Source organism: Anser anser, assembly GCF_964211835.1.
Source record: "Anser anser genome assembly, chromosome: 3".
Taxonomy (NCBI): domain Eukaryota; kingdom Metazoa; phylum Chordata; class Aves; order Anseriformes; family Anatidae; genus Anser; species Anser anser.
Genome location: NC_139722.1, coordinates 46,237,178 through 46,264,433, shown reverse-complemented (window position 1 = coordinate 46,264,433; position 27,256 = coordinate 46,237,178). Strand labels below are relative to the sequence as shown.

Genomic DNA, 27,256 nt, shown 5'->3' with positions numbered 1-27,256 from the left:
TTGTCCACATTAAACATTACAGGTTTGTCATTTGACCGTCATCATGAGAACTTCTGCTAACACATGGTTTAGTTCTAGAGTCCATCAGATCATCAAGTGCACCATGCCTAAAATCCATGATTCAGTTGATGTGCTCTGAAGTGACCTAACAAATAAAGTTTCTCAAAAAATATAGCAACTGCCAAAGAAGGACACGTGGCAGACATTGCAACCTTTTTCCATGCAGCCGTTCATCAGCTGGAGAGTGTGAGCTGAACTTGAGACACATTTGAGAGTGTCCATTCAATAGCGTCTTCTGCCAGAGGAAGATCTAAACTCTAGTGTGTGTCAGCAGAGCATGGTCTAAGGCATTAGACCACGTCAGGGTAAAAACACTTGCAGTTTCCTCCTACTGATCCTGTTCCACTTCACATGGAAGCAGTGAACAGAGGCAAAGAGGGAGAAAGGGAGGGAAGGAGAGTGCAGGCAGTTCTGGAGATCAGGCACTGGGGCACTCAGTGGCAGAAGAAAGCCTTCAGGGCTAGTTCCTGTTTCAGTGATGTTTAATATTTTTATGGAAAATTCTACTTAAAGTAGAAAAATAAAAATAAAATGCAAGAGGTAGCTGTCTCAGACATGGGATAGAACTGAACTTGAATCCCTCAAATCCTGAACAAATGCCCTTTTCTCTAATCTTTTGCATGAGCAGGGTAATAGGCAAGAGAGAAGGAAATGGTAATCTTCTTCTGGCTGTGGTACTCTTCCTTTCAAACACTTTTTTCTCCTGCAGAGTTTGAAGTTTGATACTTAGTCAGCTTGTGATTGAAAGGGTTTAGCCACCTACAACTAAGAAAAGTTTGAAGTTGTAAAGCCAAAGGAGAGGAAGGTCTTTCTCTTTGGTGTACAGTCAGGCATAACTCCTTCAGAGGCTAAAGTTCAAGACAAAATTAATCATTTCCCTCTGGCTACATGAAGCAAGTTCTGCAATGGACACTCATTAGCAATCCCTCTTCAAATTTTTCCTGTGCACTAGGTTGAGATAAAAGACGAAACTTATGGCTTTCACTGTGGGAATGTGTTGGCTAAAATTTCTAAATGAATACTCTGAGCCATAATGCATCCAATCTTCCTGCATAAGGTATTGTTGATTAGCACTGTGTGAAAGCAGGAAACTGTATCTCCTTTTCATCCAGCTGTATTTTGAATGTAAACATTCGATCCTCGTAGATTTCTTCATTTTTAAGAGTGCTGTTGTTTAACATGAGAACTGCAGTTATGATTACGGAACTGAGATTAATCCTGAAATCATCAGAAATTGCAAGATTTAATTTGGTATTCCCTAATGTCTCACAGGTGAAATTGCTAAGGCTTGTAGTTCTTGGCATTTTCACTGTGTGTAGAACATAGCACATAACTTACGAATTTCACAAAGAATCCATTAAAAAACAAGTGCAACAACACTCAGTGTTTCACCACCAGCAGCCATTATATGTCTCTCACATCTGGAATTAAAGACCTAACTGAAACATTCTTAGGCACTTAAATTCGAAACTTAAAAATGGTTCATTAGCATTTAACACTTTCAAGATTTTATCCCTTGCCTTCTCTGCCAAGACATCAAACAGAAGTGGTAAAACAGAGTGAATCCTTTTCAAGATGCATCAATTCACCAAAATCTTTTGCACAGAAATGAACACACTTATCAAAGGGTATCAACTTTTAGACCCTATCAGTATGAACTGGATTACAGTCAATGGCCAAGAAGTAAGAAGACGCATGCACTTGATGTCAAGGTTCTGAAATATCCTGAAAACAAGATCTCAAGAAAATTACCAAAATATTTTATCTGAAAATTTTACCTGGATTTGTAAACTCATTAAAATGAACTCCCTAAAATTAGAAATGTTGGCAAAACTGACAGTCTTAAAAAGGCAGTTAACACAATTTTGTGATAATTATTTTAACTAGAAAATTATTCCATTCTGTGTTTTCAAATTATGTTGTATAAGTTAAGTTCATGCAAACTTATCTGCGTACACTGTTTGAAATATATGATTTAATTACTTCATTTAGTATGTTTTTTTAGGTATGCTATGTATTTTAAAACGTCAATTGTCTGGAAACAGTAAACATTATTATCTCCCAAACAGTACCATCTTTTTGGTAACTGACCACTGAATAAAAGGAATAACACATTTAAAAAAAAAACATAAATGCATATTTTTCCTTCAACTTTCAGTTGCTGAAATAGCCATCTATTAAAAAAAAAAAAAAAAAAGAATTCAAGGTTACTTAAAACTTCGTGATCTAGATCCTTATTTTTCTTTGGGTTCTATCTAAGAAATATGACACATGGAAGAGTTTTCCCCACATATTGCAAAATCATGTTCAAAAAGGTTTACAAAGGATTACTTTATGTATAACTTTTTTTTTTTTTTAATATAAATTCTTTTCCTGTCTCTTTTTGATTCCAATCTGAGTACATTCAGTATTTTCTATACAGCTAAACTTTGTGTTCTCACACTGTGAGAATATACCTTTTGGAATAACAAGATGTGAAATACAGAAGCATCTCTATAATACTATTTTTTTTTTGTGGTAAATAAATTCAGGCATGATTTTAGAAAATATGATCCAATATCTCAATACTGATATCATCTGAACATTTTAAGGGAAAAACAATAAAATTTATAGAATTTACGGACTGTATTTCAGAAATTACTGTATACCATGAAAATGAGCTCTTTTAATAGATATTACAAGATCATTCTCTTAATTCAAAACAAATAACCTTTTGCCCCAAGTTACCCTCCACACTGCAAGAACATTACAAGAACACCAATTATTATTGATTTTTCACCAACCCTTACAAAATATCATTGTCTTCCTAAATGCTACCAGAAAGTAATGTTGCCTCCGAGTCACCTTAGACACAGTCAAATAGTTGAAGAATTGAAGGAAAGCATACAGATCTCTGAACACAAGCACAGTTAAGTGCAACTATTTTGTGGCACCAATAACTATAAAACATTAGAAAATAGGGCTGCAATTCTAAGCAGAGAGTTCACAGAAAAAAAAAAAAATTAATCAGCACCATAGTTCTTAGCCCTTTAACACAAAGCAATTCTGAAAAAAACTCATCTCCTTCAGTGTGAATAAGTAACCGATACCTCTTTCATTCTTTGTCACAACTGACAACTCACAAATCACATAGAATCAAGATAACTGTTTTAGAGAATGTAATCATTGTTTACAATCTATTTACTAGCAAGCTGGTGCATGACTACAGCCTAAAAAAAAAAAAAATCTTTGCTTGTAGGTATTAATAAGAAAGCTAAACAATATTTAACTGTTTTCATTACACAACTAGAATTTAGAAAGGTAATTAGAAATCATATTAGCATGTTAGACACACAGTTATGAAACTACCACCATAAATTTTACTTTTAATGTCCTACAAAGAGAAACAAGAAGATAGGAATGGCAAGCCTGCATCACTCTTACCATTCTGAGTTAAGTGAATAATATTCTGTTTGTTTTAAATATAAAAGTCTCCAAACATTTGCTCTTTTATAGATTTTTTTTTCCTCTTTAATGGATTTAATATAAAGTTGGCTGTCAACTTTCAATAAAAAACTAGAAGATTTACTCAGAAGTTCACTACTTCCAGTCTTGTATGCCACATATTATTTGAAGCCTTGTTAAGTTTTCTTAAAGCAGTAGCAGCCCTAATCCTGCATATTCTTGTTATGTTATGGGTCAGTGTTCTAGCACTTAGTAGGACATATTATTCAAAACACTTTTCATCTTCCTTAAGTTAACTGAGACTGAGTGCACAGCTCTGCCCTGACCCTCCCTTCTAATCTGTTTCTCCTTCCATATGCCAGGGATTCTGAATGTGTATATGAAAAAATTGTCAATCTTAAAGCCCTAGACAGAACAACAACTGTTAAGAATTTTTACATAGGATCACAAAGAGATGAGCAACTAATGGAATTAAAATAAACTTAGAGAAAGATAGACCGTATTTCAACTGTAGTTGAACCATTACTTTTTAAAAATAAAGCATACTTGTAAAGATTAGATTTCTAGTTCGCTTAGTTATATACCTAGTTTTATACTGCAAATCATATGCACATACACACACATATATGTATAATATCTATATATACATAATATGGTTATATTAAAAATATTTTTCCACACATTTCTGATGTAGTATATTTTCAAATCATAGCAAGTGTAATATACAGGTACATTGAAAACTAATTTCACATCAATTAGCTGAAAATATCACCAATATATTGTCAATTTCAGTTTTAGCAATTGGTGCTTTTTTGGTAGGAGGAGAACTGGGAGCCGTTTAAAGAAGTCAGTTTCAGGCCAAAATATATGGAGGATTTCATCACCTATTCAAGCACAGACATCAAAATCTAGCAAAAGGAAAAATATAATTAAAAATATAATTCCATAAAGTAAGTTAACCATAATTTCTAAGATGTCAAGAACATTAGAATTGTTCCAGGCAGCTTGGTGAAGCATGATGTGTTTCATACTGGAACTAACTTGAACACTGATTGTTTCAAGGACTTTTCTAGCTATCTTATGGAAAGAATCAACAAGACTGATGGTACCAGCCCTTTCTGCAACAAAATAACAGTTCTACAACCTGAAATAATCTTCGGAGTTTTAGAGTTGTGAGATGAACTTAAGTGATATACGTTATACGTGATATATGATAAGTGATATATGATACTTTATACGCGATATACGTTATACGATATGTTACACGTGACATACATTATAAGTGATATACTATATAAGTTTGGACCATTTGGACTATATAAGTTTTGGACCAGCTCACTGCTGGTCCAAACCAATCAACCAACCAACAAACACCAATCCACACACCACCACCCAAAACAAACAAACAAACAAACAAACAACAACAACAAAAAAAAAGTCTCTTCCAGCACAGATTGTTAATATGTCTGGGACAAAAAATTCCAGATTGCCTTAAATTACCTAATTACCTGCTTAATAAATTATCAATTCATGTCCAAAAACCAAATTCAGCAACTCTACAATTCTAAAATTTATTCCCTGACAAAATAACATGTACTCTGGTGAATTAGATAGACTTCTTGTAAAGAAACTCTGACTCCATTTAAAGTCTTCTGAAACCATTCAATTTGGTTTCCAGCCTAAGTGCAGCCTAGCAGCTACACTAGCTCCTGAGGCTGATGGGGAACTCATATCAGTGCAGAAAGCTTTTTCAAAGGTGGCTTCATTTAGCTTTTGCCAGCAGCCTTTCTGACCATTGCGCTGATCATGATGCTTTTCTGACTCACCTGTGGACCTAGGCTGGGGCAGATGGGATTGCACTTGTGTGGTTCCACTCTTTCCTCTCAGAGAAATCCCAGAGGATGGCATAGGGTAATTGCTCATCAGCCCCGAGGGCTCTCTGTCATGCAGGATTCCACAAGGTTTCATCCTGTCATCTCTCCTTTTAACATGTATATGAGGCCACTGGGGAGATAATGAAATAATTTGGGCTGTGGTGTCATCAGCATTCAGATGATTCACAGTCCTATTCTCTTGTCAGACCAGGATGGTGCAGTCATTTTGTGCTTCCAGTACCTGGCTGAAATAAGGGCATGATGCAAGTTTAATCCCCTGGAGATAGGTGCTATGTTGTGCAGGTAAAGGGAAGCATTCAGAAGTTATCATCTACCCTTATTACTCAATTCCACCTCTTGTGAGAGAGGCTTATAAGCCTCAGATTCCTCCAGGCTCGTAAGTTTGGGTCTGGGTTTCCAAACTGGATCAGTGGCAAGTAAAGTTTGACATCTGGGTTTAGGTCAGTGGCAGTAATTTCTACAGGTGTAAAGCTTTCCACATCAGTCCAGGTCCTCTTCCAGAATGGATTGCTGCAGTCCCTGGAACTTCCCTGAAATTTCCCTGGAACAATGGCTACAAATGACTGCCAGATGTTCAATAAGTGCTGATACCAATTCATAACACGTCAGATATATAAATGGCACTGAGAAAATAGCATATACAGTAGTGCCTATCTGATTTAGAATGATATCCAATGTAACATCTTAAAAGTTCTGTATCTTGTGATCGCAGCTGTGTAGGATATTTCTCTGACTTTCAGCAGAGATGATCCTGATTACACTGAAATCAGCCGCATGAGATCACCCACTGGCTGTGAAAGTTCATTCACCTATTAAATCATTTTTAAATCATTTTTAAATCATCCTCAGTGTAAACTCATTTCCTGTTTGTCTAAGGAGGGTCAGGTTTGTTGATCTTCAGGCATGGTGAAAGGAAGTGATGCTGATATGTGATCAGTCTTTTGGAGTATAAATCTATCTGGATTAAAATGTTTTATGTATCACCATATAGTTTAATTTGAAAATAAACAGCCCATCTACAGAGCCACTTTAGAAAATCCATACAACTTGGCTAAGTATATCTGTATCTAAACACCTTTTTTAATGTTGCCTGAACTTAAATCCACTGTACATTATTCACTGTAAAAATATATTATATTTTTATAGTTGTGTGATAGTATAAACTTAACACTAAATCTGGCATGGCCTCCAATCATGTTGAACAGAGAGAGACTATTAGTATTAATTTAATGCCAATGGTTTCTACTGTTTTGGAAACACAGTTATCATCACGTTGCACTACATAACATCAAAATGGTTAGCATCAGTTTCTTTATAATTACATGGTTTCATCTGGCAGTCTAGAATAAATGGAAGTGCTTGTTGTTGCTTTGCTGGCTTATGCTGAAGTGAAAGTAACCTAATTCCGATGAACTAAACTTTCATTTAGCTCTAAGCTTGCTGATTCAAATGTAGGTGTGAAATATCTTAATATTATGCTTAAGTGTTTATACTACATTTAGCTATAGTATAGCTGATTAATTCAAAATGCAAATATTAGTATTTATATACTGAAATATTTGTAGATGTGACATGCTAATTAACATTTAGGGGAACACAGAAAAATTAGACATGAATGTTTTATAATGACATTTTTTTCCTTGAGAATTAAAAAATAATAAAAAAAAATCAGGGGAGCCAATAATTACATACTTTGAATGTTTCTTCTTTCTACTGATGAGTGGAAGTGAACAGTAGTTGCTATAAAATAAATGACACATCAAGTTTCTCAACAATATTTATACAACTTCAAATTCTCTGTGCCAAACATAAAATATACCATAACTGAAACCTGCAGTTTCAGGTGAATATCTTTGGAGCCTCTTGAAATCACATTTCTACAGTTGTGCTTTTGCAGTGGACAGTTTTGTGTACATTTCCAGTCTTTTGGTTCTTTGTTTCCTGAATGATACCACTTAAGAAATTCAAAATACCTCATTAGCAAGGTTCACTATCAAATAGATATTGGTTGAGCTACAATCAAAAAACAAAATAGAGAACTTGTTTCTAATGTTTTATTGTTTGCAAATGATTTTTAAAATGACAGTGAATTGATTTTTTTTTACTTTTTTTCCATTTTTTTTCCTACCCTTTTCTATAAAAGATATTTTTCTGTGTGTGTTGTTGTTTTTTTTAACAGTTCTTGCCATTAGAAGATAATAATACCTAGGTGGTTTCCATGAGGGCATTTATTTATAATTAATATCTCATCCTCTAGTAATCTAAACACATACACACACACACAAAAAATACAGCCTATACATCTACATATAGTGCTCAGTGGAATACAGGATGATAGAGGTTCCCAATTTTCCAACTGCATATCTGCAGAATGCAATGTATAAAGTTGAAAAAAAAAATCCTCTTATGAATTGTCACAGCTACTGCTGTTTCTCCCAGTCAACATTAAAAATTCTGAGATTACTCCATTACAAAATATGACATGGTAATACAGATGACATCACTGACTCAATGTTACTTGGGATATAAATCCCAAAGCTTTTACTTTGTTTTAACATTAATTCCCACATTCTTCTTCTTTTCCTTTTCTTTTTCTTTTTTCTTTTTTTTTTCTTTTACTTTTTTTTTTTTTTAATCTCATTATTTATTTATTATTGTAACCTGAGTAACACCTTTTTCAACTTTAAAATCTTTTGAACTTCCTTCCCTGAAAGGGGAAAAAAAATTCTCTGTGCTGGGATTTACTTTGGGGTTGCCCCAAAACTATTATAAACTACTGTCCCAAATGTCAAAGGCTTTTGATATTAAACTATTAGGAATATTCTCTGAACTCCAGTAACACTACAGTTTTTATGAAAGAATTTAATGAAAACTAAATTATTAAAATAATAATATAATATAAAATAATAATAAAAAATGTGGTAAAATAAGAAGGGATCTTAAAATCTGTTTAGGTAAGATCCTAAAAATCTTTTGATTTTTCATACAAAATTATTGTAATATGTTTGTTTTACATTTTTGTTAGGACAATAACTTAAAAATGGAAATACTGACTTTCCACCATCCTATTGACAAAGAAACATTCACAGTATTCCAATATGGATTAACTTCTTCCTGAAAGACCATTCTGGTTAAGACAAGGTACATGTATGGACTTTGCTCATACCAATTCTAAAAGGAACCATTCTAAGTCATAATGAATTAAATTTATCCTGGTGCAGACTATAGAAAGAGCTTGACAAATAAAGCCCATGTTAGCATTTATGCTAACTTCATGTAAACAAATCATGAACAGTTAAATTGCATTTGAGAAAAGAACAATAAGAACACAGTATCAACTGTAAGTGGTTACAGTACAACAGCTTCTTCATCTCAACCTCTTGCAAAGGTGTGGGTCCATTATGTCAATAAAAACAAGTTTCAAGATTACTTTTCAAGCCCATGTTATCTTTTCTAAAGAAACCATGGCCAGGATAGATACAACCACTTGCAAGGGTAACAAATGCAATGTTCTATATATACTTGTCACTGTCTTCAGTAATGCTGTGAACTTCATCCTAAAGTTTTCAACAGTGAACAAGTACTTTCCACCAAACAACCAAACAGCTTACAGTTATAGTAGCTACCTCATCACTGTAGAGAAAAATAGAGAAAATCTCAGAAATCTCAGAGAAGGCTTTTTTTTTTTTTTTTTTTTTTTAGGAATGAAAATGAAGGAAAGGTCAAGAAATTCTCAAATTGAGACCCATCAATAAATATATTATGCTAAATATTAATGGTCTGCAAGGTCAATGTTTTCCCTGGCCTTTATGATAATAATATGATCAGTACAAAAATAAATGTATAAAATGTACATAAATCCATGACACATTGAAACACAGCAACAAAAAAGGATGTAGTAATTGTTTTAGATGGCTTCTGTTTCTAACATGCTTATTCAATGCCCTCAGAGTGCCTGTTAAAATCAGGGAGCAGGTCATTCACCAGCAAAAGCAATTATAAAATGCAAATGGCAGAGCATTTATAGTCAAGATTGGCTGGATAAAAAAGCTCTACTTAATAACATGTTTCCAAGCAGATGATATAATTAGATGTTTGTATTATAAACAATAGGAAAGAGTACAAGCCTTCAGCATTTTTTTAAAAGGCTGCAATTAAAAAAAAAAAAAAGTGAGCATTGTGACATAAATTCTGTTAAAAAGGAACAATTAAATTTCCCTCTGAGAAAATAGAAGGCACCATCTTGTGGTTACTCTGAAGGAATGCAATTGGGACAGCCTCAGAACTGCCATTTCCTCCGAACCCTTCCCACTGTGTCCACTGGAATATCACAATTCTGCCAGACAAGGGCAATGCTTTCCCATTCCTAATATTCCCTCTCAAAAAATCAGTGAGACTAAGTACTGGGTAAGACTAGTGGGGTTATTTATTTCGAAATACACCTCAGGTTATCATGTTACTACAGTGTGTGTTTGAGGTATACAGACAAAAATTCAGAATTATTGTCAAATACAGAAAAAAAAACCAAACAATTTCTGAATACTACCATAACCTAATGCCTCTGCAGCCCAGTAAAGCTGCATTTTGAATCAGCTAAGATCAGAGACTTCTATTCTTGCTATCCTTATATCATCAAAACCAAAACATGGCTCTTGTATTCTGCGGGTGTTTGAAATTTATGTAAACGATATATTTTGGTCAACCACTTAAGTTTGTGTCATCTTCAAAGATATAGTTAGTCTCATATACAGTTCACAGTTAAGCATTCAAAAATTCTTGTTACTTCAGTGGAATCTGCAGTTGTAAGTAAAACACCATATGTAACCCGCATGTATGTTCACAATTAATAATGTGTGCCTTGGGTCCGATGCTGCAAACAGCTAAGGACTCATTCACTATACCTGTGAGATAAACTATCCAGACTGATCTTTCTCCATTCAACTGTGTAGCTGAGCAGACAAATATTTACCATAGCACATTCAATTGTTCCTGTCTTCCTTGGGAAATCTGTATAAAATGCAATTTAATATCAATTTATTGTTTTTATTGCTTTTATAATCAATTATAAATGAATACTTATTTCAGAGAGGCTAATTTATCTAGTTCTTATGTTACAATTTGATTGTGTAACTCCAGAAACAATTTGTTGGTGTATTTTGTATTATAGGGAACCTCTGACCAGATCTCCTCTAAGGAAACAAACAGAATGCTGATATGTGTCTCATTTCACATTGTTTGAAGTGCTTAACAGATCAAAATGAATAAAATGTACATATGCTATTTTTTTCCCAAGCAGATTTAGTTATGACCTGCTGATGGCTCAATGAATTCTGAATGGCTATACATGATAGCAAATTTTATTTTATTTATTTTTTAGATCAATCTGAATCTTCTAGAAAATACCTAGTAAATTAGGACACTTATTTTTCAAACAAACTGACCATAGCAAGTGTTACTGACTAACAGCCTAATGGTGATAACATCCAGGATAATCTTTGCTTTTGAAAGGTGTCAATAAAAGAGGAGTTCCTCCATGTCTAGAAAATGCTGTGCGGGCATGAATGCATGGGTGGTATTCTGGTTATTGGCATCTGTTTCCCAGAAGGAGTAAAATTAGTGTCCCATATTTCCTGGAGATTTTTTAGCACATCAGGAGCATGGATGTTCTGAGTCACTTTAATTACAAGATGTAATGTTTTTTTTAGCAAATAACACAATTTTGTCTGATGCTTTTCTCAGCTCAGTTCCTTTTGAGATGTCACTCCTCCAAACAGTTTCACACTAACCAATGTCTCTGTTTACATGTGCACTTCAGGATGGGGGATGACATCTAAAACACTCAAAAATCATCTAGATAATACACTTAAAATCTGCATCGCTTCCCCACTGCCACAAAGGAAATGCAACTCTATATTTTGTGCATTATAATGCAGACTTATGTGTTAATATGTCCGTTTATAACCCAGGGTACTCCATATATTCAGCAACTGAAGTAATCTGATTTCTTTCATTTCCTTGGTTGTAAATGTGACCTTTGATCTTTCCCATCTACAAATGCTGACAAGCGTTATACAAATGCTAGAATGATAATCTGAGTCTGAAGGGCTGAAACAATAAATGTTACCAAAAAAAGGTGTCTTCTCCCTCCCTGTGAGAAAGCCAAGAATGTGTTACTTGCACGGTTTACTCGTGCAAACTGACAACAGAAAAGACGCAGAGATTGGAAACAGATGACAGTCCTGCTTATCTCCCCTTTGGCTGCTGCAATGCCCCTCTCTCCTAGGCAAAGGGGATCTGCTACTTCTGGAGAGGAAGGAAGAAGACATTCACATAGGTCTGTAGGTGCTGGGAGAAAAATGGGTGACAGTGGTTCAGGGAAGGTTATACGCAGGGATCCTGGCATCATTTCCTGATAGTTTTATTCTACAAGTCAAGTTCTAGAGAAATTTTACTGTTCTCCTGAGATCAGCGTAGTTGGGTGTTATGGAGAGGGGATACAAGGGAAGAAATTGGAGACGAGGAAGGAGGTGAGTGGAAAGACCTAATCCTTCCATCTGCTTCAGATTTAATCCTAAATTTTAAAACTACATCAATACTTGATGTATGATGAAACACTTCTGGTAAAAAGTTCAGATACCTCCACTTGTTGCTATATCTATCCATCACTAACAAACAAAAATAAAAAAGAAGCAAATAGATCAAAAAAAAAAAAGGAAGAAAAAAAAAAACCACAGCAACAACAACAAACCATAGGGCTTAGAGAAAAAAGTCCTGTTTCTGTTTTCTTCCAACATGCTGATAGTGTCAATTAAGTTATATATTCACACCCTGCAGAACACTGAAGTACTGATGTTATGAGATCACTATCAAAACTATTTTTCTAAGTGAGTATTTGTTAAAAGTCCAGAAAAGCTAAACCAAATTGGTGCCCATAAGAAATCCATATCCACCTTAGGAATGGATAGTTTTGCAAGGGTACTTAGATAATAGTTATCTTTTCCCTCATAAATTCATTTCAGAAACATTACATTTCAAAAGCACTTTAACAGAATGGAATCAGCCTAAAGTATCATAAAGGAAAGGTTCTAAATGGGCTTTTAACAACTTAATCAAATATACCCATGTTCAAACTGTGTTTAGGACCTTGTGACCTCACACTGCCTTTGTGTGTATTAGAAAAAATATTTTTAACAATTTATTTATTAAAGGACACTTGCATACTGAAAGGTAGCCTCAAATGAAGTGATAACAAATCTTAAATTTTCTGAGTAATAATCCAAGTTACAAAAATTCACTAGTAGCATCTGGAAAAAAAAATAAATTTAAATATACTGATTGGATTTACTACTGATTTTATTAAATTAAGGTACTAAATAGACATATAGGTCTTGCCATAGGTCACAAAAAAAAAATAGTAAAAAACAACAGCTTATCTCCATTTTTAAAAATCAGAATATATCATAGCATTAAAATGCATAGTTTGAGTTTAGGTTTAAACATGGGCACATACATATAGAGAGATTTATTTCACTTATTCACTATGCAAAAACTATATTTCCAGCTAAGAATTTCCCAAGATATTATCAGTGCTGGCACAGTTACAGTATTGCAGTTGCATAAATTGTAAAATGAGAGAGCAAATTAACACTAGAAGTTTCAAAACCAAGTCAGTCTGAAATGACGGGACATTATATCATAATCAGTAGTACACCCCCAAAAATTCATGGTGATGTAAGCTTTTCCAGATGCTACCAGGACAACTTTTCAACTATAAACGTCTGAAAGAACATTTCTATAGAGACATTTGCATATTTTGGCTTTGAGCAACAGACAGTTTTGTCTTTTGAAAATCAGAATTATCTGCTGAAGTTTAATTTGTTTCCCATTATAGTTTCGGATTTCTTCTTCATCCACAAAATTAACTGCAGTGAACTTCCAGAAGTAAAAAGCTGTCTTTTTTCAGGCTTGAATAAGAGGAGAAATAGTCACTTGTCCTGAAAGCTGGCTACAATTAAACATATTGAACACAAATTAAAAGCTGTAAATGTAACCTTTGGGTACTTTGCTGTGATCCTTTTTTATATACTGTATTATATGATAAACAATTAGTATGCACCTACATTTTGGCTACCAAAGTTTAAAATGTTATTCAACTAGACCATAAATAAAATATGGAAATAGGAAAAGACAATATTTACCTTTTCCAACTGGGCATTTTTTTTTGATTTGTACAAAAATTCCCCCACTGCCACGAAGACAGAAAGCACCAATCCTGCTGCCAGGACAATAAAGATTCCTCCAATATTCTGAACTCCCAAAGCACTGGCCTCTTTGCTTTCCTCCTCTGGGCAGCCATTGCCTCTCCACCATTTCTCTTTCATCATGTGGAGCTTGCCCTCCTCTTGCAGCTGTAGAATTGCTATAGTGATCTTGTCTCTATATGGAGAACCTAAAGAGATCACAGGGAACATATATTGCAGTGGTGTATATTTTAAAGAAAGTTAGTTACACCTGATAAGAATAAAGTGTAATGCAATGAATGCCACAGGGAAAAAAATATATATATGTATATATATATATATATGTCCTCTTCTTTACAACCATAATATTTATGGAAAAAACACGTACATTTAACCCTGGTCCCACTGGTCACATAAGTGCAAACCTACATACGTACATATATATACATAAATACATATGTGCAAAACTTGATCCAGCTGATGTTGTTTGTAAGCCAGGCAACTCGATGAAGCAAGTCTTATCACATTGAGTCTCATGGTCTATTAAACTATTAAATCCAGCCAAAGAGTATTCACCTTTTAATTCATATCAGGCTTTTAATTATTCTGCAGTAGATTTAGTCTAATATAACTAAATCTACAGGCTGTTGCTTCATAGCTTGCTACCCTAAAGCTGTAGGTCTTTTATATAATAAGCACTTTATACTGTTATACTTTATTGCAAGAAAGAAACATGAACTTATGCTTCAGCACCAAGCCACGAAAGTCTGTATCTGATACACTGTCAGACAATTACAATACCTTCCAAACACTTACTTATTACCATTACTAAGTAATGCATTCAGAAAGATAAATTTAAGTGTTAGGTAACAGGAATGTGAATTTTCATACTTTTAATATATTTCTTTCTCATAATTAAGTATTTTAAAACCATGATAATTTTGCAGCTTTTGAACCTTTCAATATGGGCAGTTCACAGGGTAGTGTCATATCTTCGTATGTCATCTGCTCTCTTTTTCTTTATAAGTGCACAAGAATTTTTCAAAGAGTACTTTAAAACCTAAATTAATTAACAAAGAATGCCAATGAAGAAAGCTTTACTTTTCTAAATATTACAGAGTAAATCACATTAGCTAGAAGTGCTTTTTCTATGTTAAGATCTGTGTAATGTTTAAGGAGAGCAAAGACATAATTTTTCTTCTCCTCCTTCAAAAACAGGAACAAAAGACTTTTCATTAAAGTGGTTAAGAAATACAAGAAAAAAATAGAAGTAGATGAAAAGGCATGGCATCCCCTCTTTCATGCGATATGAATGCAGGTCTACAAATAATCCCTCCTCTTTTTCCTTCTGTCATAATAATGATACTTACTAGCTATCATCTTTATGGTGTTTCCTTTGACTGAATGATAAAATGTATTTTCCTTAATTTAATACCTTAAAAAAAAAAATATCTCAGAATCCTGCTAGAGAGATGCTGCTGAGAAATTTGGCTATTTCATGTATTTTTTTCAGCTCTGAAGGAGCTGAATGAAGGCATTTGTAGGATAATTTGTAGTCTTTACACTAGAAAAATATTTATTTATTTTGTTTTGTTTTGTTTTATTTTATTTTATTAGGAATTTCTTCTCCTTTAACATAGTATTCAATTTATTGTTACATATCTAGAACTTATCATGACAATATAGCTAATTGCAAAGGGTTGATGTGCCAGCATGGAAATAAAACATAGAAAAGACAATTAATTATAAAATACCCCGGGCTCTTCCTTTACTCCAAAAATAAAAGGTGGGAAGAGCTAGCCTCAAATTAACATTGCAATAATTGGGTTTTATCATATCTCTCCTTAGAAAAGATTGTACTAGGAGCTACACTGTGTTTACACAGGACTATATGGAAAGCAGAGAGAAGGGATAGCTCTTTTCTATTCCTTTGTGCATGCGTGAGCTTAGGTCACATGATTTCAGACCCTTCTGATTATTCTGAAACTCTGCAAAATCCTGTACCCGACGCTTTTCTTCAGTCAAATGGAAGAAGGAAAGTGATTAGTCGACAAGAGCCTGGGGAAGTGTAAGTGCATACTATAATCTTTGGGAGATATTTTCAGGGCTACACTGCCTATAAATATTTAACAACAACAACCAAAATAACGCAGGATTCTGAGAAATAATTTTGGACCCAGTTTAACCCATCTTCTGATCTGACAAGCTGCTTTCTAATTAAATTGATTTGCACTCAGTTTCTACACTTTCTTTTGGTCTAAATATAGGCAGTACCAACTACTCTTCATTTATTATTTATGTATTCCAGGGGCCAAATTGTAAAAAAACAGTTCTAGTCCATTTGAACTCTTTAAAACATGACTTTACTAAGGAATTCAGAGACAGAAGCCATAAAGCACAAGATAGTCTTGTCTACAAATAGTTAAGTTTATGAGGATTGCATTAGAAGCATGCAGTTTAATAGTGACTCAGTTCAACAGCATTTGTACCACATTCCGTTGGTGATTTTCAAAATTTTGCACAAGTATTACTGGAATCAATAGATTACAGGGCCTTTGGTGTTTCTACTGCAATATTTGCATTTGTTATATCTTAATAGCTTGCCTTAAAAACAGCAAACTTGTAAGTAAGAATTAATTTGGGATGAGCAACATCGCATACTTCTGCTATTAAATTAAATATTATACCTTTGAAAAAGCTAGCATTCAGTTCTATAAGTCTATTTTATTTCTGAATGATTTACAATGATATAAATTCAGTGATTCACATTTTGCAATGAACAATCTGAGTAGACCTAATAATATGGTATGTGAAAAAAAGTCATTTTTAATGTTGTTTTTAATGATTCAACTAGTTATAAAAAGAACAAAAGAAGGATCACAACAATATTATTTCCTAAATTTTTATTTGTTCCTATGTTTGTTTCTGAGACATGCTGAATTGGAAGTCACAGCAATGGGAAATCTACCCAGAAGTCCCTGAAGTGTCCAAAAATTTTGTGGTCTAATCAGTGGATGACACAGTTACCATGCAAACAGATTAAAAAAAAAAAAAAAAGGGGGGGGAGAGAGAGAGAGAGAGAGAGAGAGAGAGAGAGAGAATAGACACAGCATACAGATTACACACTCAAAACTGCTGTTTTCCTTGCAGAAATGAAAAATGTCACCATGTAAATGTAAAAGGTTTTGTAAATTATTGCCAATTTTCACCATCATGAATGCAAGATGAGTCAAGCCATTTCAAGAGGTGTTGCGGGAAGGTCATGTCCTTTGTGTACTTTTTAGAAAACAGAGTATTTCACTGAAGAGAATTCACTGTTCAGGGGGAAAAAATTAAATGTGAACAGAAACTTGAAGGCGTGCTGACCATGTGCATGAATGCATGTGGAAAATAAATACAGTATAAATAAGAATTAAGTAATAAAGCATAAATTAAAAAAAAATAAAAACATAAATAAATGAGTAAAATTCTGTCAGATTCATAGAAAGCACACACAACATTAATTTTCATGTGCAGAAATGTGAACTTCAAATATAAATGAAATCACATGCAGTTGAAAAAAAAATCTTACAAGTCTGTGCATGGGGAATGACTTGAGCCTGGGGAAAGGATCAGGGACACAGACACCAAGATATTTAAAACTCCATCACAAACTCAGAGGGAAAAGATGAGACTATAATTTTCCATTGATTATGGAAGAAAAAGAGAAGTCAAGTGTGGAAATATCTGACTTGGTCTTTCCCCTCTTCCCTGGGTTCCAAGTGTTTTATTTTCTCAATTGACTCCATGAACTATCTCCATGATAAACTAGGACTGGAGGGCCTACAGAACATAAACTATACATTATTTGCTGATCTCTCTCGAGTTGCAGTTTGCAGGAATGAGAACTTCTGCTAAAAGAATAATTTTAATACCTTCAGTCTAGTTACACAGATTATGAAGACCTTAATACTTTTCTATGATCAACAAAATCAATGAGGGATGCAACAATTTCTATTTGCAGTAACTTACATATGAAAATTTAAAATACAAATGAAAATTTGTATAAAATTATGTCTGAAACATCTGTATAAAGCTAAGATAACAAGTCCCAGAAGTACTGAAGTTATATATAGAGAAGTTATAAGTATGCCACTGAAAAGTTGTCCTCAATAGCAAAACTAGCCACTTCCCTAAGAAGTCGTATTTTTAAGAATATAGAACAAACAGGATATCATTGCATTACACCAGGAGATGGATGTGAGCTTTTCAAAAGCCATCTGGACATGGTCTTGGGCAATCAGTTCTAGGTGTCCCTGCTTGAGCAGAAATTTTGGAGGAGAGGACCCCCAGAGATCCCTTGCAAACTCAACTACTCTGTGATTCTGTGAAATGTAGCTTTGATAAAAGATTTTCTTTGTGATATTAAGTGAAGTAAACCAGAAGCATTTATCAGTTTCTTAGCTCTGTGCCTGTGTTCTTTTATATTTATGACATACTCAAACATTATAGCATTCTTACCTCTAAGGTACAAATAAATTAATGACAATGCATCCCAGATGCACAGAGTTTAAATACACTCCCCACATTTACTGAAAACAAGTGCTATATTAATAAACTTTGAGTAGACTTAGAACTTTTTAAGGTAGAAAAGTGTGAAAACCTTGGTTTTGCCCCTTGCAAACCTGTATCAGTCATACAAACGGCCTACAAATACAGCCTCCTTGGGAAATATTTGTCTAACACTACACAGCACCATACAGCTGAATGAAGGAGTCTAACAAATATTACATGCAGTCCTACAACGTGTATAATTTTCAGGAAGGCGGGCAAGAGTTTAGTGAAAGATAAAGAAAAGTCTAGGGTCATAACAAAAAGTGTGCAGCCCTGAAAACCCAGTCCATGCATTTCCAGAATACCTTGCCTACCAAGCCAAGCTCTAATGGAAATTCTGAAAATAATACCTGTCAGTGTTTTTGCCACTAGCTTTTTTATCATGGGTGAGGTATGAATTAGCTGTTAGGTATATCTAGCTGTAATGACATCTTGAATCAGGGTAATCTTTGTTTAAGTTATACAAACAGAAATAACTTCAGACCTTGGAGTGGTCAGAATTCCTGCAAAACTTCATAATGCATCCAGAGGAGACAATTAGAAGCTTCAGCTGCTTCAGTCCTATGTATTCCATATATTTCTAATCCCTCCAGTAAATAAGAGGAGCTGACTTCTTTTTGGTTTTCCATGCAGATTTCTTTCCCACAATTTGATTCACAAGGTTAAAGTGACTACAGGGGCAACAAGTTCTGTTCTTTATATTTGTAGAAGATTCTTTTACAATGCGGCAAATGGTCTTGAGCACTATAATGTCAATGCTGAAGCTTGAACATAATGTCTTTACTTCAGTTACACCTGTCCAACAAAATCCTGCTGGAAACTCCCCTTCTCCAACTGAGAGTTTATTCACAACAGCTACTGGAAGCTGTGTTTTGGCAATTCTTTAATATAATGCTCAGTCAGCTATCGTGCGTCAACACATACTTCTGAGGTAACTATAAAAACACGGTTCTTTCATCAAATATGTTAGCTACACATTCTTACATTTCAGCAACAATAAATTAACCGCTCAAGCATTGAAATTCTCAAATTAGTTTCAATACATGGTTTGACCTGCATAAAAATAAATAATTTGAATCTATATTTTCTGCATGTTCAGCTAATGAAGACAAATGTATTAATTTGTTTTAGTTACAGAAGAACTGAAGCCCAGCACTTTTATGCATGTATAAGTGATGAATATTACAGTTCAAATTATATGAAGGATTGCAGATTAAGTGCAGGCAAGCAGAATAAAAAGGCCTCCTGTGTTGGTACATGGTACTATTTATCTGTCTCCTATAGAGACAGATCTGTATAAAACTCAGGTCACAAAGGACTGGTAAAAAAAAAATGTTCATATTACAAAATTTCTACAGTCTGAAGGTAATAAGAAACTACAAGAGAACTAGGGGATTTTAACAATAAAACCAAATGAATGCAAAAATTGCACAGTATTCATTACATCCATTATTTGAAATTTACCTAAGAATGTATGATATATACATAGACACATATGCACACTTTCTAAGTAGACAGCATGTCAATTGTAAGATGCATCTGTACTTATAACAGCATCTGTACTCCAGCATCTGCACTTTATAACATGTAGTAGACAAGGATAGCTTAGCTCAGATATCCTCCGATATCCTTTATATAAGATAAACAGGAAATATTTGCAAAGTCTGAAATCTCAACAATGATTAAATTGAAAGCCACTAACTGTAGTTTTTAGTACTTTACAGAGGAAGTCCAGGAATATATTTTCACCAAAGCAAATTACCAAATCTTAAGCATCTCAGCTTTTCAGTATTTCAAATATGAAGAATTTGGTTCCAGTTACGTTAACCGAGTGTATTATTAACAATCTTGGGGACTAAATTTACATCATTAAAAAATTGTTATTCCTTACAGTTTTGGAACTGTCTGCTTTTTGAAAGGTTCCCAGGTTATTCATGCCCGTTGCTTTGTTTTTATTAAATAAATACATTTTTAAAAAGATGTGTTAAAAGTATAGACCTGTTTACCCATGAATGTCAGATACAATTGAGTTACTGCAGGAGTAGAAGCAAAGCAAGAACTCTCAAACTGCATCTAAGAAACTTAGGACATTCCTTTTGTTTTCTCGTACTTCTTCAAGAAAATAAGGTAACATGCACTTTTGAATTTAGAAAATTATGCAATATTTAAATCAACTAATGGAAACAAAAACCTTTGTTGTTTCTCCTGACTAAAAAAAAAAAAAAAAAAAGTTTAAAATTTTGTTCTGCATTGATCACTGACTATCAAATGCATAAATGAATTGAAGAGAATATGGCAGTAATGTGATCAGCTACAGACACTGTGGTCATTGTCATTGTTCTCTAATCTTGCCTGAGATTTAAGGACAATTGTTTTAAAAACATGCCCCTTAAAAACACATCCTTTTCAGTTTGGTGGAGGTGTGAAAAGAGAATGATGCTGGGACACAGAAAGTAGCCCTAGCTACAGTAAGTACCTATCTTGAAAAATGTCAATTGATTCTTAGTCTAGACCTCCAGGAGTGACACAAAATGAAAAGACAAAAAGAGGAAAACATTGAAGCACCAGTGTGAAAGGGCCATGAAAATCACACTGCTCAAGTTCTGCATTTTGAGATAGGACAAATGGGAGGCACGAATTTCTTTTATTTCTTTTATATTTTTTTTAACATGGAAAAATTCATTTTGACAGACTTATTTTTTTTCTCTCTTTCTTTTTTTTTCCCTCACTTCTCAATTCTGTCTTTTAAAAGCTAGACAAAACAAAGGAGACAACATCCTACACATCTGTTGGATGCTGAGATGTTATTCTTACATTTACTCCAATTTTATCTACTTTTTATTTTCCAACCAAGCTTTGGAAAGTACATTAATTTTTGGATGATTACAAAAGAAGGCTGCAAACCTATAACTAGAATTATGAATGCAACAAGGGAGCAGGCTGAACAAGTTCCAAAATAATAAAGCCTTGAGATCATCTTTATATCTTTTAAAACTTACTACTGCATACTTAAGAAATTAGAGTAATTTATTTGATTGCATTTAGAATACATTAAGTTTTAGTCTTTACTCATCTTTTAAAAGCTTTTGTTCTTAAGTAATCTATATTTCTCTCTGTGCTGCCATTTAAAACTTTATATATTTGGAAACATGCACTTAAAAAATTGCATGTAATGAAATCTTTTGTAAAATACTTGCATTCAGAATATGATAAGTTTAAAAATGTCAAAATTATGAACTTTTTCTGAGAGTATTTTTTTAGATCACTCCCAAGAGACATAAGTAATATAAATCAGGTGTCCTATATATATTGTTATTGAATACAACATGATAATTGTGTTACATGTTCACTGATTGCACTGTTTGTTTAAAGTCCACTTGAATCCAGCAACCTCTCACTGGTGTAGAAGAAATGTTTCATACCACATTTATTAGTGGCTTATATAAACATAAGTAATTTATGAAGTCATATTGCTAGAAAAGATATGAAGTAGCAGATCATGAATTATTGCCCGAAACCCCTTTTTTCTGCAATGAACTCTTTAATTTAAAGGAGTGAAATGTGAAATACTCTTTCTAGATTCTATGTCTGATGAAATTATATGAATACTGTCCTCAAAATGTGCTTACTCTAAACATTATAATTACATGCCACAAAGCTAGCTGAAATTAAAAAAAAAAAGCCAACCCCTCTCTTGGCTCTGATTTGCCAAAAATAAAATATTTATTTTAATGCTTAATTAAAAAATGCTGAATTGAATTACACTGTGCAAAAGTAAGTAAGTACACTTCAACATACTGGAGGGAAGGGATGCCATCACGAGAGACCTGGACAGGCTTGAGAGGTGGGAACCTCTTTCAAAAAGTTCAAAAAGGCCAAATGCAAGGTCCTGCATCTGTGCTGGGGCAATCCAAAGCAGAAATACAGCCTGGGTGGAGAATTCATTGTGAGCAACCCTGAGGAAAATGACCTGGGGATCTTACTTGATGAAAAGCTCAACACAAGCTGGCAATATGCTCTTGCAGCCCAGAAAGCCAACCATATCCTGGGCTGCATCAAAAAAAGCATGGCCAGCAGGTCAAGGGAGGTGATTGTCCCCCTCTGCTCTGCTCTTGTGAGACCCCACGTGGAGTCCTGCATTCAGCTCTGGGGCCCCCAGCACAAGAAGGTCATGGACCTATTAGAACAAGTCCAGAGGAGGGCCATGAGGATGATCAAAGGGCTGGAGCACCTCTCCTATGAAGAGAGGCTGAGGGAGTTGGGGTTGTTCAGCCTGAAGAAGAGAAGGATCTGGAGAAACCTCACTGAAGCCTTCCAATACCTAAAGACAGATTATAAAAAAGATGGAGAGCGACTTTTTACTCAGGCAGATAGTTATAGGAGAAGGGGGAATGCTTTTAAACTAAAAGAGGGGAGATTTGAATTCAATGTTAGGAACAAATTCTTCACTCAGTGGGTGGTGAGGCACAGGAACAGATTGCCCTGAGAAGTTGTGAATGCCCCATCCCTGGAGGTGTTCAAGGCCAGGTTGGATGGGACTCTGGGCAACCTGCTGTAGTGGAAGGTGTCCCTGCCTATGGACCAAATTTGGAGCATCTTTCAAAATAATAATAATTAAAAAAAAAATACTGTGATTTTTTTTTCTCTAAGAAATAAAAATGATTGTAAACAAAGTTTATTTGACATTTTGTTACATATTGGGCTTATGTGACAAGATTTTGGTTGGTTGTGGTTGAGGATGTAGGGGTGACCTCTGTGAGGAGTCCAGAAGTTGCTCCATGTTAGGTAAGAGCCAGTTCCAGCTGGCTCCAAAAAGGACCTATCGTTGGCCAAAGCTGAGCCAGTGAACAATGTGAGAACATTTTTAAGAAGGGGAAATAACACCATGCAACAGCATCTGGGAGAGGGGAGTATGAAATGATCTTGCAGACACCTTGGTCAGTGAAGAAGGGGGAAGAGGTGCTACAGGCACCGGAGCAGAAGTTCCTTTACAGCCCATGGAAAGGACCTCAGTGGAACAGGCTGTCCCTTTACAGCTCATGGGAACCCCATATAGGATCAGTTTGAGAAGGACTGCATCCCATGGCAGGGACCCCATGGTGGAGAAGGAGAAGTTTGCATTTTCCAAGCAATTATTCTATCATAAACTACTCTTTTGTCTTTTTTTTCTGTTAGGAAAGTTTATCATCTCTCCTGCTTGAAGCTTTCATGTCCTTAAGCATCTTCCATAATCTTGAAATAATATATATCTCTGTAGATTTAGCTATGCCAAAAGATCCTTTAACAATTCTGAAATTCATTTTTTCCTGTAGAAATGAGATTAACATACTAACTAATTAACATTATACACAGCTTTGTAAGATTTTTTACCTTCAAAAGAGCAATATATTTCACAAAAACTGAAAGGCACTGTAGAAATACTTCTTCATAAGGTTTCCCTTGAAATATGTGTGAAGTATGCCTTCTTTTAGCAGAGGCAACCCAATCTCCTTCCTCTGAGACCATATAGTTAACATACAGAATACAAAATTTCTGTAAATATTAGCTCTTGCCTCTGGATAGCATTTTATCGGTAATGCCCAAACAAAGGAATAATCTCTTATTCTTAGCTGTGCTGTGAAAGTTCCAGATGCTGTTTTGTTTTATTTTAATTTATTTTATGAAAATCTTAATTTATATTTTATTTCGTTCTATTTCCTTTTATGAAGGCCTTAACTGTTTTACTGAGCTTATTTTAATTTCTTTCACTAAGTTTACCACTGCTTCAAGTCTTCTTTTACCTCCTTCGGTAATCTATGATTCCTGCAGGTATGTCCTCTACTTGTTTTGTTTTTATTCAAGAAAATTGTCAGCTGACAGATCCTTTTGTACAACACCACTATTTCTCTTGACCAAGATATTTTTTTTATTACTTGAAATCTTGCAGATGTTTAAGAGATGAATAATGTCTTTGATATGAGCCAAAGTTAATGAGGAAATAATGTACATGTAGTGTCTGTTCTCCCTGAATAAAGTAGGATACAAAGCCCAAAAGACAGTCTACCTACTGTTTTATCTGTTTGTATCCAATACTTCTTCCTCTGAAACTTAACTGGTCTTTCTAGAATTCTGGTTATGGCTTTATCTTTGCTTTTCATCTGTTTTCTCTGGTATTTATGCTGCTTCTCTGATTTATGCATAAGCAAAAGCATTTAAAAACAGCCTGGTCTTTCATTTTCCTATCACTTGGGAACTTCCATGGACACTTCCATTACTTGGGCATGCTTCAGATACTTCCAAAGCTTTCAAGCAGCCTATTCAAGGATTTTAAACTTAGTAAAATTTAATTTTCCTCATACTAAGTCTAATTGGAAGATATTTTTCATTTTCAAAATAAAATGGAAACATTCTATATTTCAGAAAATATTAAATGCCAAAATAACAACGGGACTGAAGTCTAGTCCTGTCTGGCACTTACATGGCTATAGCACATATTCAGCAATATAAGAAGCCATAATAGAGCAAGATGGAAAAAAAAAAGGTATATCCATTAAAAATACTTTCCTAACAACTAACTGTTCAAAGACAGAATGGACAGAATCATAATTTCTTCAGGAGATGTCCACTTCATAACTAGCTATACTGAAATCACTAAAAGTATAAAGATGCTGTTAAGGTTGCAGTAAATATCTACAATATACAGGGAGACCTATCTTTGGTATTACTAGATAGCTCTTTATGCAAGATATTCCAGTAATTAATGTTTATTTCTTAACCTTCATTATCATGTTCTTAATTTAAAGTATTAGACTCCACTTCACCTACACAATGGTTTATTGTATACTATTAACACAGTTAATATCAATAACAAGTGTGAGACATATTTGAGAGAAAACATAAACATATTCATACCAACAACAAAGCAATAAATTCTCCTTAAAAATAAATTTAAAACAAGACAAATATTGGCCCTGCAAAAAAGTCAGTGGAAGAATATTACAATATTAAGTAGGATCACTGAGCAATACTGACAGACCCTTTGTCAGTACTCTTATAATTAACACAGTTTAGTATTTTCTATTCCTATCTTTTCCAAAATCTAAAGCCAGATCCTCAACACATGTCCTTCAACAATCACTGCAGACAATAGGAACCCAGAACCTCAGTACATGTTGAATTCCAGCCTGTGGATTCTAGAAACCAAACAAGTGTCTGCTGTTGGCTTCTAATCTTGCAGCCAAATTCTTTTATGCAGACAAGAACACCTGACCTAGAAAACATTTACAGTATTGGAATTGCTCTACAAAAGCATATTCCATACAGTTAATTCAGTAGTTCTTTTGTCTGTGGATTATACATGACATACTATGGAATCTTTCCTCTTATTTTAAGAACTTAAGTGTTTAGCTCTCTCTCTATAGAAATGTTGTATTATCTGCATTTATTTCTGCAAGCTTTATATTAATAGCACTTCATTCTCTAAAGAGAGAGATCAAGGTTAAAAAAAAAAATGGATGTGGAAAGTAATTTTGTTGTTGTAGAGCAACATGCAAGAGAAACAAGGCATGATGTACGAGAAACATCATATGAAAACATCCAATTTCATCTAAGGTAACTATTTTTTTTTCTGTATAGAAAATGAAATACAATTCATAATTATTGATAAAAGATGTAGTATCTTTCCTTAGGTAGGAAAAAGAGAATGAGAGAATGCTAGTAATATAGAGAAAGCAATAGTATATTGGAGCTTTTCTATACTACTAGAGCAACTAAGATTAATGAACAGAGAACAAATGGTTGACGTATCACCTACCCATGGGAGTTCCAACACCGTAACCTTTTGAGTCTATCAGGCCTCCAATCTGTGTTAGGTTACAGTTCCGCTGTGTGACAAACTCAATGGTTGTTGACTCCATTAAAAATGCATAATCAGAGGTAAGCACACGCTGGATACCTTCTTCGTTGCTTTTAACAAGTACTGACTGCCTCCTGCTACTCATGAAGGCCCACATCTTGTCATAAGTGGAGATTTTGGATTTCTGAAAGACAAATATTAGACACAACAGTAATAAGAATAAAACACTTTTAAGAATGAATGCAAATTCTTAATTTACAAATTGCTCATCACATTTTACTACTTATCAGGTTTTACCATGGGATGCCTCTAAGAGTGTCTGTATCTTTCATCTCATCTGTGGAAAACAAAGCAGCTGGACAGATTCTCAAGAAAATGTTTATCTGTTTATCATTGTTTATATGTTATTATTTGTCTAGGATGAAGGGCTACAAGTGTTTGAAGTCAGTGGAAAACTATTAAGGATTTAACTATAGCCAAGTTCATCAACAACGTTGGTGAGTTTTATAGGATCTGTTGGATTCTGGCACATTTAAAATTATCATGCTTATTTCAATCATTCTGCTACTCCTGAGCATTTCTAAAAACCTAATGCACAGTGTAGCAACTTGAAGTAATCAAAGCACTTACAGATGGCAGATTATGGAAAAAACAATTATGAGGGAGAGGGCAATAACCATTTTATCCGTCACACAGCGCAAAAATACTCGGAGAAGGATTTTAGCTAAAAGATAGTTTCGCACTGGTCTTATTAATATTAGTTTGTCATTGATAAATTGACAGCTAGAAGTCCTAAAGGTGAGTACATGTCTTCTACTTTAATATTTCCTGAATGCAAAGCACTATTGTGTTATAGAAAAGAGAGAGGACTGGGACAAAGGAGACAATACTTTGGCAAAAGTATTGGTATCCAGCTATAGAGGAATCACTGCCTTTCTCTACACATAACTTTTAAAACAAACAAACAAACAAACAAACAAACAACAACAACAACAACAAGACTTCCCTCATCTTTGTAAAAAACTATGTGTAAGAGATGATAACTACTGGATAAAGTGAAGGCATTGACTGACCATTTCATATTACATTTGTCCCCATCTGCTTAACAAAGTTTCAAACTCAGATGTATCAGAACATGTTCAGCCATGTTAATTCTTGCCCAGTAAATAAAATGTGGAGATACAGCCTGA

General features: G+C 34.3%; 1 protein-coding gene across 7 annotated transcripts in view; it reads right to left on the bottom strand.

Moving 5' to 3' along the window:
* The window catches only part of GRIK2 (glutamate ionotropic receptor kainate type subunit 2), a 411,583-nt gene that overhangs the window by 8,746 nt on the left and 375,581 nt on the right, over positions 1–27,256 (bottom strand). For 4 of the 7 annotated variants that reach the window (XM_083831524.1, XM_083831530.1, XM_083831529.1 and 1 more), the window contains 3 exons: positions 26,025–26,250; positions 13,598–13,848; positions 5,331–5,508 (listed from right to left, as the gene is read on the bottom strand). In XM_083831524.1, coding sequence (XP_083687650.1) covers positions 5,331–5,508; positions 13,598–13,848; positions 26,025–26,250 — 655 coding nt within the window. Of the gene's footprint in view, positions 1–5,330; positions 5,509–12,859; positions 13,405–13,597; positions 13,849–26,024; positions 26,251–27,256 lie in introns of those variants that run through there. The other 3 variants (XM_083831531.1, XM_083831527.1, XM_083831528.1) reach the window with 2 other exon arrangements.